At 41.7% G+C, this 11,140-nt stretch overlaps 1 protein-coding gene across 1 annotated transcript; it reads left to right on the forward strand.

The window, feature by feature from the left end:
* The first annotated feature begins 3,980 nt into the window (after positions 1-3,980).
* Positions 3,981-11,010, forward strand: RBIS (ribosomal biogenesis factor). Its single transcript, XM_007432734.4, has 4 exons — positions 3,981-4,168; positions 7,261-7,377; positions 9,905-10,021; positions 10,904-11,010. The coding sequence occupies exons 2-4, from the start codon at positions 7,264-7,266 to the stop codon at positions 10,970-10,972; spliced, it is 300 nt and encodes a 99-aa protein (XP_007432796.1). The 5' UTR covers positions 3,981-4,168; positions 7,261-7,263; the 3' UTR covers positions 10,973-11,010.
* Positions 11,011-11,140: the final 130 nt, after the last annotated feature.

Here is an 11,140-nt window from a genome sequence, read left to right on the forward strand (position 1 = left end):
AGTGGTTAAAGCATCAAGCTAGAAATCGGGAGACAGTGTGTTCTAGTCCCACCTAAGGTATGAAGCCTGCTGGATGACCTTGAGCCAACATACTCTCTCAGCCCTAGGAAGGAGGCAATGGCAAACCACTTCTGAAATCTTGCCAAGAAAACAGCAGGGACTATTCCAGGCAGTTGTCAGGAGTCAAAAACTGACTTGAAGGTACACATACACTTTAACAAAGAATTCAGATAATCTATGACATATACCAGTACAACAGGAGACAAGGGTTAGAACAATGTGACATATAACTAAACTTTAAATTCTAAATTCAAAAGCACAATCCTCGTCTTATTCTGGCTGGAGTATGAACTGGATTCAAAGTCACACTGAGGTACTTATGCACAAGAATGAGATGACAAAGCAGACTGAGCACAGAGGACATATCATCTTTTTGGATGCTTCGTAAAAAGGTACTTCCAGCATGTTGAAAGTAGTACAAGGAATGGAAGAGAACATTTTTTCTTTGCAAAGTTTTGATATGGGGAAATATTTAAAGGTGGCATTCCTTGCCTGTAGTATGAATTAATACTCAATCCTTTTATCAGCTGATTCCACAGCACATGTTGACTCAGACTATTATAACTAAACTGGATTTTCATTTTTGGCAGAATGCAGTGAAATACCAGTCTTTCCCCCTATTTTGACACTGGGGAGGCAGCAGTGGGGCAAATTGAATGTCCTCCTGCCCTACTTGTTGGTTGATAGCCGGCCTCTATAAGCAACACAATGATAGACAACATGGAAGTTGGTCTGATCTAACAAGCCCTAAGAATGGTAACTTATGTATGCATCGCCACCTTCAGTTTGCTGTTAATATTGCAATCTAAACATGGATTTTAAAGCCATCTTATTCAAAAAACTACTGTACTGAGATTACCAAAATACTTAATGCATACAGCCCTTATTCAATTTGCTGCTAGCTGTGTTTGTAAAGCATATATTTTAATAGGATTTGTTTGTCAACCATACATTAAAGTAGCATGACTGATATTCATACAACAGGTATAATTTAAATTTGCCATGCTGTACCACTGTCAAAAAGTTTAATATTAATGTGAGTAGTACAAAGGTTCAGTGCTTCCTGAAAGACACTTTACAGGAAGATTTTAATCTCATCTTCTATGAGTGAATGCTAGATTAGAGTATGGTGAGTCACAAATAAGACTTGTGACCTATGCCACAGTAATTAACCATATGCCCACAGAGAATTCACAGGAAGGTCATAAGATTGCTACTTTACACACACACACACAGGATTGTGCTGTAACTGTGCTGAGGTTGAGTAAAAATTAGTGATGGGCCACAGCAGATTGCCAGTGAAGAATGTTGTATGTGTTCTGTGAATGTTGCTGTAGATTGAGGAAGGTCTGGAGGTTCCTCAGATCCCTCCAAAGGGCTGGTGTTGCAGAGCCTGTTGCAGGGTTACTACAGGAAATGATAACAGCCAGAGTTTTCAGAGTGGCCTAGAAAGGTGTGCTCAATAGATGGTGATAACCCAGGAGCCAGATGAGACAGAGCACCAGTTTGTTTAGACATCCGGCGTCAGTCTGCTGTTTGGCCACACTTTAGATTCGATTCAATTTACAGGTAATCCCCAGTTTAAGAATGAGTTCCGTTCCCAAGGTCTGTCCTTAAGTCGAATTTGTATGTAAGCCAAGATACTATTATTGTATAATACTGTATAATTAGGTAATTAACTTGAACCATTGTGTATTTCATTTGAATCATTGTGTATTTAACTCAAATTTTGCTACAATAGGCTCCATTCTTAACTATGGGTCATCCTTAAACTGGACGTTCTTAACCCAGGGACCACCTGTACTGTATTCAGTTAATATAGCAGCCCATCTCTCATGCCTGACTCTTAGTGCTTAGCCACTTAGTGCTGGACTGGAGGTGCTGCCAGTCAGATGTTGAAGATTCAGCAGTGATGTGGCGGAAACAGAGCAGTTGTTAACTTTCAGCCAGTCGGCAACAGCAGCAGCAAATTTGGCTGCAAGTGATCTAGCAGCAGCATCCTCTGCTTGGTGGTCATGGTGGCAGTGATTTGGGGATGCCTGGCTTCAGCATTGCAGATTGCTCAGGCCCTGGAATGCTGGGGGTGAGTGGCAGCGGGAACATGATTGGCCTGGAAGGCCAGCTTGAGGTCTGTGGCTGTTGTGGAGCTCAATACTCTGGACAGCAATCATTCTCTGTCCTACATGTTGCAGCAAGACTCAGTGATAAAAAGAAGTGTATGCCTTTTGTTCCAGATATTTCTAGTGATTTCCATCTATGGCATCAGTTCTGGAAGGGAAAGGGCTAAGTGGATTATGGTGGATGGGTTTGGTGGACTTGTGGTGACTAAAGTGGAGGTGTCTGCTCTCCCTTTGGATGAGATGTTGTGGTGGGGAGACTGCAGCATCCTTTAGTTTGCCCCAGTTTTAGAAAGGACTAGAGTTGTTATATGCCTCCAATTGCTCCAATAAGAGTGGATGTGAACTGGATGGTGTGATATATAAGTGTGAGGGCAACTGGATGACTGGAACATGGGATTGCTGAGTGCTGGGACAGAAGCAACCCAGAGTAGAGTGGCTAGCGGGCTGGATCTTATGACATCTGGTTATTGGACAGAGGTCTCTGACCTGGGGGAGGGATGGCATGGGTTGGAGAGGGGAATAGGAAATAACATCATGGTGGTGATGGGTAGAGAGAGAGGTAGAACGCAGTGGGCAGTGGAGTTTCCCAAAATTATGATACTGAAAGATTTTAATCTGCCTTCTCTGAATGCTTGGGAGTTTGTGGTAAACATGGACATGACCTAGATCTAGGGCCTGACACCCAGTAGACATCACATGTTAAGAGTGGTGATATAATCTGGATTTTAGGGGTGTTAATGTAAGTCCCTTGTCATGATCAGATCACCTTTGATTGGAATTCTTCCTGCCTCAGGGAAGTAAGGCCTGTCTCCATGCACCTGATGAACTCTGCTGGATTTCAGAGGGAGCTTGGGGCTGTTCCCAAGGCTCTGATGCACAGTTCAAATGAGGCTGCTTGGAATGAGAGGGAATGACAGCCTTGGATCAGGTTCTGCCTGCGCAGCCGCTCCCTGCTCATGGATCCCTGAGAACTCCCTAGTTTTCAGAGGAACACCAGGAGATGAAATAGTAGAAAAGATGCCTGGAACACCACTGGAGGATAGCAAAGAAAAAATCCAATTGAACATCAGTCCAAGAATTCATTAAGGATAACCTTGTAGCAATAAGAGCAGCGAAATGTAACTATTTGCATCTGCAGATAGCCAACCAGCAGCCTGTTCAAGCTGAGCTTGTCCTTCAGCGAGAGAGGGTCCAAGTGAACCTCTGCAAGGCCACTGTGAGGAATCTGACAGATTGAGCTATCTGACAGGTAAAATCATCTGGATCTGCTCTGAGCCTGACCCCGGCTATGCAAGTACCCTGGCGCTGACTGAAGCATGGTTAAACACGGCTTTGGGGAATTCTGGGATTTGAAGTCCACCCATCTTAAAGCGGCCAAGGTTGAGAAAAGCTGCTTTATCCAGAGCCCAACGGCAGAGGAGGGCGCTTGCTTTTAGCAGAATCCGCCTCAATCCCCCTCGAAGAAAAGGAGGTGGCGGGACACGACCCAAGTCCCTTTGCTCCATTTTGCGCCCCTCTTCCTGGACGCAGCACTGGTTTCCTGGGCTTACTCAAAAGGAAGCGCCCGCGATGCGCGCGCGTTGAGGGCTTGAGCCCAGATGGATACGGCTGTCAGCCGCTCCACCGACACCCGGGCCCTTTCCCTCATTCGTAGCCGGGGCCAAGGACTATGCCGCCCAGCGCCCCCGAAGGGCGCCAAGGAAGCCCTACAGGGGCTTAGCCCGTAGTCGAGCTGAGGTGGGAGAAACGGCCCGTCGCGCTCTGATGACGCGCTCGCGCAGCCGCGCGTGGCGAGTCGAGGAGGAGGAGCTTCGCGTCCATGTGGAGCGGTCCGGAAGGTGGCTCCGGGGAGGCGTCTTGGTGGAGGGTGGCGTGCGTCGTTGCGGAGAAGAGGTAGTCCGGTGGGCGCGATTTGGCCATCGCCCCCCGGTTGGGGCTTTCTTGAGGTGGTCGCCTGCAGCTCCCGTTATCCTCAGCCGGGATAAAAAGTGAGTTTGTGAGGTCGCTGAATGCCGTCTTACGGCAGCGGTACGGCATTGGTTGGCCACCTAAGCCATGCTAAGGCGTAACTCGGACCAGCGTGGCTAATGACAGCCCCCGCCCTATGGAACCCCCTGCCCCCGAGATCCGATAGCCCCCTACCATTCTGTCTTTCCGGGGGGCTTCGGGGTAGGGCGAGGCCAGGGTGTGATGAGAGGGAGGGTGCCCTAGGGAAGTGTGGCTGCGCCGCCAGGTTTTTCCGTTTTTGTTTTCGTTGCTGTTGGCTTTTATACTGTTTTGTATTGTTTTATACTGTTTTACTGGTTAGACGCCGCCCAGAGTGGTTTTAAGATGGGCTGCTAAATACAAGTTTTAAATAAATATATGGGCAGCTATCTAAATAAATAGACAGGGGTTGTTCAACGACATTTAGTTTCGGGATCAACTCTTGACAAATGTGCCTTCCAACCCTTGGGGAATCAGCATACTGTATGTTATGGCCCTGTTTGTGTCTCACGCTTCACCCGGGCCCTTAATTCACTCCCTGTTTGTGAGTTGGGCCAGTAGTTAAACCCAATCAACAGGAGCGGGTGAGAGACAGTTACCTTCTCTGGTCAGCTGTTTTTATTCAGACAGGCACAATAAGTTGCTAGGTTAATTCCCCCACCTGCTGCCAGCAAAGAAAAATCGTAGAACAGCTTTGCAGAAATGAGGTTACTCTGTATACTTCCATCACTATGTTGTTTTTAAACCTTTGTGTCCCTCTCACGGCCCCAGAAGGGGGATAAACAAGGGGCAGAGAGGGGTAGGGTTGGATAAGCCCTCACCACTCCACTTGTGGTGGTGCTGATTCCAGACTAATTTGTAAACTGTTTTTCCCCTCTGGTGGAGAAAAATGCAAAGAAATGGTGGTGATTGTGGATAGGAAATCAATAAAAATGACTGTTCACTATTTAACCTAGTCACTGTGGATCATGTGTTGTGGCTGCGGGGGGTGGGGTGGGATGTCAGTCATGTGCCAACATGGCTTTATTGCTTCTTAAATGGTGGGATGGTATCCACATTATAGAATGCTCTACCCATAGACCCCATCTGTTTTCTTTCCTGAAGGTTTTAACATTTCCTGCAATTAATTAATTTAGGAAATCTCTTTAGTTATGTTACTGAATGAAGTTTCTTTTTTGGTTGTAGTTTCTGCTGTTTTGTTTTGATGTGTAAGTCTCCTTCCCACTTGTTACTCACAGCAAAGTATACAGAGCTTACCTTGTTTCCCCTGTGCACAGAAATACTCAGAAACATACATAGATGTAATAGCTCCTATGGCTATGGCTGGTAACTGGTTTGAATTTCAGAAACTACACTCTGATTGGCTGGTGTGGGTCTTCCGGGCTGTGTGGCCGTGGTCTTGAAGTCTTGTTTCCTAATGTTTCGCCAGCACCTGTGACCGGCATCTTCAGAGTGCAGGAGCACAGACAGGAGCAGTTCTCTCTGTGCTGGCGACAATACATTACACTCTGATTGCTTTCCCTACCTTGTTATTCTTTCCAAGCTAAACCTACAGAATACTGGGAATTATGTAAAGGGACTTGGACGTTCTCTCTCTGTCAGCAAGATAACTCTCTAAAAACTGAAAAGGACCAAATTTGGCATGGAGAGAAAAGGCAGCATAAGGAAGATTGAATATGGAAGAGGTTATAATGATTGTCCACCTATGTTACCATCAATGTCAGCATTATTATTTAAGATGTCAAAAAACCTAGCACATTGCCCATAGCTAGAAAAAGAAAAAGGAACTTTGTCATGCAGAAATAGGCATAGATAATAAATTTGTAATAAAAAAAATTGATCACAGCAAGAAACAATTGATGGAAAAAGTCTCCTTTCTGAAAATGCACCCTTCACCAGTGTTCAATTCCTTTGACCAGGAATATTGCCCACTTAAAAGACCAGATATAATTTTAAAAAATAATTTTCCGACCAATGTGCGTACTTACAACCAAATTTTGTGTGCCTGACAATAACACATGCTGGAATGAGAGTAACGCTGGTGTTGCTGCATGAGAGAACTTTGTCTAAATGAGATGGCAGCAACCAGTGATCTTTGCAGCATCTCTCAGAGTCATGTGCTCACTTAGTGGCCATTTTGCTTCCAATTTAAGGAATGGATTGCAGTTGCTAAACAAAGAGAGGTTGTATAACTTTGAAAAGAGAAATGGGTACTATGACAGTATTGAAAAACAAACAATAAATAATTGAAACATGTGCTGCTTCCACCTCATTTGCTTGCCCATATTCTCAATGTTCAATACAAGAACCAATCATGGACAGCTGAAAAAGAAGAGTTGGCTATGACCTGGGTATCCAGTAGTCATCCTTCCATAAGACCAACTATAACAAATTTCAGGGAAGTTTGGAAGTTACTTAAAATATGGATTCAAAAATTACTAAAACAGTAATCTACCTTTTAACAACAGTAACTGAGGTAGAAACATGTTTTTCCTTTGAGGGGAAATTTGGGAACTAAAAAAGAGGATTTGGTAAAGAACAACACTCATAGTGAACAGACTATCTACTGAATATTTTAAGTTTATTGTGCTAACTTGGCTGAAATTGCTTCACTTTTTAAAAGCATCATCTATAAAGAAAATAGTTAATTAAAAATGTCTGTGCTTGTTTTTGCTCATGTGTTTTATCGCTTGTTCATGAAAGCTAGCAATTGTTTTTCTTACATGGGATGGCAAAAATGCCCTCCAGACATCACCACAATTAACTGAACTGGAACTGAGTTTTTAATGGCTTCGCAAATATGAATCTGCTTGCTTTGTATTAAGGTCATCATTCCATTTTGAATGAAAATTAATCTGAAAAAAATCTGACTACATAATTGCTTTATATAATTGGCACCTTCTAAAAAATGAAATCTGCATTTTTCTCTGAGTACTAAAGAATATGTATTCAGACTGTGTCAAGCAACAATAATGAATATACCAGAAATGATTAATATAATATCTTCCCAACTAGTGAAGCATGTATGATTTAATTCATTAACTTGAGTCTTTGACTAACTATTTCACAATTTAAAAATATTTATTTATTTTAGGTAATGGGCAAGAATAAGGTAAAAGGCCTGAAACAGGCCAGTGTATTCCATATAGCCAACAAAAAAATACTGAAGGCTAAAAGTAAAGCAAAACCAGTGGCAACCAATCTAAAAAAGGTACGTACTACTGTAGATGATTCTTATGTGATACTTTAAAAAATGCCTGTACTGTACACAAATTGCAGAGTGTTGAAAAACCATAATATTTTGGCTATCTGGCTGTAGAAGCCTATGTGTATAATGCAGCTTACCCTGATGGGACGTTTCTTGTTAGGAATTCTGACAATTAGAATCTCATGCATCAAGAAGACTTCAGCTTTGGGAATGCTCCAGAAGTGAATGAAATACTTTCTCAATTCTTTCTTTAGAGTGGACCTTTATGTGTAGTTATAGCTTGATAAGATGTGGAACCCAATATAATAGGTGAGAAGAACCCACATTTTGTGTTGGGATTCTTTTGTAAAACAAATTGAAAATAGCATTGCCAACAGCTGTATACAAAACTATGCTATATTTATTTATTTATGCAATTTATAAGGCCATCCAACTCAACCAGCATTTAGAATATTGTGTTGCATTCTCATCACAACTGTGAAACGATACTGGAGAGTTGGAGAACATGCAGAGAAGATACAGAGAAAGGCAGCCTAAAAGATCAAAGGCTGGAGCACCACAGGAAATGAAATATTATAGCAGTTTGGCAATTTTAGCTTAGAAAAAAATGCAAAGGGAGACATGATAGAAATACAGTGGTACCTCGGGTCACGAACGCTTCTGTTCACGACCAATTCGGGTCATGAACAGCACCGTTTGCAAAATTTTGCTTCCGTTCACCAACGCTGGATCAGGTGACGAACAGGATCCGTGGCCATTTTCCCTCCCATGACACGTGGTCGTGGCTTCCTGTAGGGAGGGGGACTCTCCCTCCAAGCAATAACTGCCTCCCCACCCGCCTTCCTGTCCTCCACGCCAGAAGTCACGTTGAACAAGGTTAGCATTCTCTCTCTTCATACTGTACTTTGTGTCATATTTTTGTGGTTTAAAAAAAAAATACATATGGTTCAGAACGGATTAACCGTAATTACATTGAACCTTATGGGAAAATTTGATTTGGGTTGCAACCAAAATCGGTTGGCGACCAAATTCGGAGAGGTCAGAACAGATTAACCGTATTTACATTGAACCTTATGGGAAAATTTGCTTCGGGTCGCGACCAATTCAGGTCGCGACCAGAGTCACGGAATGAATTAAGTTCGTGAACTGAGGTACCACTGTATTTGAGGAGACCTTGAATAAAACATGGCATTTTGCCTCTTCTCCAAATACCAGAATAGGGGATTACTAAAGGTTGTTCAGTGGTGGGAATTACAAGGTAGGTAGAAATAAATCTGCCCACACATAGTTAAATTATGGAATTCATTACCAAAATATATAGTTATGAATGCCAAGAAAAACAGGCTACACTCACGAAGACTGCTGTATATTATCTCTACTGCCAGAGACAGTATATGTCTCAATACCAGTCCTAGGGAACGCAAGCAGGAATGTGCTAACAAACATGTTCTGCTTCGTTTAACCACTGTCAGAGTAGAATGCTCAACTAAATGGGCCTTTTGAATGGATCCAGCAGGATTTATCTTACAAATAGCATTGGTGGCTAAACTTATCATGGGGGTGGAGCTGAAAGACACAGTGGAAGCTGGGCTTATTTTTTTAGAAGACTTTGGGCTTTTTTGATAGCTTCTTAACCGTAATCTGCATAGTTTAGGATTTACCCGTTTCCAAATTTCAAATGGTAGAAAATCATGCCTTCAGATTTTAGCAGTTAAGAGGCTCTAAGGACTAGAAAAAAGACATTGGGAAGATACAGGTTATGCATTCCTAACATAGGATTGGTATGTGCAGTTGGGAATTCTGATTGTGAAAGATTTATAATTGTGCTGAAATATCTGCACATACAGAATTTCATTCTTCTATTGAATGTACTGAAGTCAGGATTAGGACCAGCAAGTGCAATCTTGTTTTCCCTCCATTCCTTTAAACCCCTTGTAAATGGTTAGATCTGTTTCCCAAAATTGCTTCTTTTTCATATTGGTAATTAATACAGGTTTAGCTGGTCAATAAAACAATCTTTCCTAAAAATCATGATTGTTTTCCTAAAATGTCTGGAGCTGATGTCCCAGCACCAGCTAATCTTTAGCGGAGGGCAACTGTGCAGTCAGTTGACCAGCAATCTGGATATACGCATGCAACATGGGAATGAAGCATAGGTGAAAGGTGCCATATATTGGATTTCAGTGCTCACACACATGTAGTATGTGTAGCAAAAGTATTACAGATTTGATTTGTTAATCCCTTTGGCTAGATAGGGCCCTAAGTTTTAAAGAACAAATATTTAGCTGGTACTGCTAAAGAAAGCAACTGAAAAATTCTGTGAGAATGCTTATCTTGTTGACTTGCATCTTTCTGTCCTAAACCTTTACAATGATTTATTGTAAGTTAATGAAAATTAAACAGATTCATTGTTCAAAGTGATTATAGAACATGACATGTTCAGTTTAAATTTTATAGCAGTTGCGCTTTCATGCTTCAGTTTTACCTTGATATAAAAAAGGCCAAATTGTTTTTCTTTTTTCCCCAATAGATAAATATTGTGAATGATGAAAAAGTTCACAAGATAAATAAGATATTTACAGAAATACAGAAAAATGTTAAACAGTTGTCTGAAGCTGTTCCATCAGATTCTTCAAAGAGACCTCAGGTAAGAGTTCATATGAAAACTCTTTAGGGAAATTCTGGTCCCTAAATCTCTTGGAATGATCTAAACAGAGTTTTTTTTGTTTGTTTAAACACATTATTGTTCCTCTCTGATATATTCTTGGGCATAGCAAGACTGGCAGGGAGGAGTGATGTCTCTTGCCTTCCTTTTTTTCCTTAGAGTAAAAAGTTCTTCCTTTTGTAAACAATGCAAAATTCACTCTCTGTCCATTTGGAGAGACCCTGCAAATCTTCACACCCTTCCAGTTCCCATATCTTAGGGAGCAATTTGTACAGTATATTTTGAGCTTTCTAATTTCTAAAGGCTGGGAAATCTGACTAATCCTATGGTTCCTGGGACATTGGGGTCTTAACACACTGCAGAGAGTCAAAGTATCTTGTCTTCATGGTTTTGCTGGTACCTTTGCTAAATGTATATGTTGCACCTCAGAACAAGCCATATGAATTATTACTCAGGGAGGGGGAGCAACGCATCCTGAAATACTCTCTAATCCTCGGGATGATAAACAAATTTTCCCAACTGCAGAGATCTTCTGGTGTTATTCTTATAGTATTCACACGTTCAATCTATTTTGCTGGGTAGTAGCAATGTTTTAAAATGTGTTTCTGCAGTACTGTAGTGTCTCCCCATCCCAACCCTCATCAGCAAGCAATGACTGCAGACTGAAGGACCCAAAAGGAAAAAAAAAAATACTACAAACATTTCTGCAATCTGAGCAGAAGCAGCCTAAGAAGCATGGGTTGCTCCTTCTGAAATATCTAAAATAAATGTTTTGAAGACTGTATCCCTAAGAAAAGCCCATACTAGGTAATGAAATCTTTAGCACTCAGAACATTTCAAGATGCATGTATTTCTCTTCTTCAGATTCCAAAGTTTCAGGAAGACAAACCGGCTAATGTGGATGCTGCTGCTAACTTACTGTCTCAGTTGTAGTGCAAAACAATAAATCTATGTGAAAATCACATCTTCTGGTATGTCACAAACAATCCTTTGTATACTTTTTATTTTTAAAAAATCTTGTTAATATACAAGTATTGGTGTTCTCTAATATGAACTACAAATAGTGCTTTCCTTAATCTAGGAATGTGAGGAGTAAAGAAA

Source organism: Python bivittatus, unplaced genomic scaffold (genome assembly GCF_059951505.1).
Source record: "Python bivittatus isolate LINGU-HERP-01145 unplaced genomic scaffold, Pbiv_v1 ctg000590_np1212, whole genome shotgun sequence".
In the NCBI taxonomy this organism is placed as follows: domain Eukaryota; kingdom Metazoa; phylum Chordata; class Lepidosauria; order Squamata; family Pythonidae; genus Python; species Python bivittatus.

Bases quoted from the DNA above. Each gene is read 5' to 3' on its own strand.
- RBIS (XM_007432734.4), top strand. From the start codon at position 7,264: ATGGGCAAGAATAAGGTAAAAGGCCTGAAACAGGCCAGTGTATTCCAT. The intron at 7,378-9,904 runs GTACGTACTACT...TTTCCCCAATAG, and splicing joins TGGCAACCAATCTAAAAAAG to ATAAATATTGTGAATGATGA. The intron at 10,022-10,903 runs GTAAGAGTTCAT...TCTCTTCTTCAG, and splicing joins ATTCTTCAAAGAGACCTCAG to ATTCCAAAGTTTCAGGAAGA.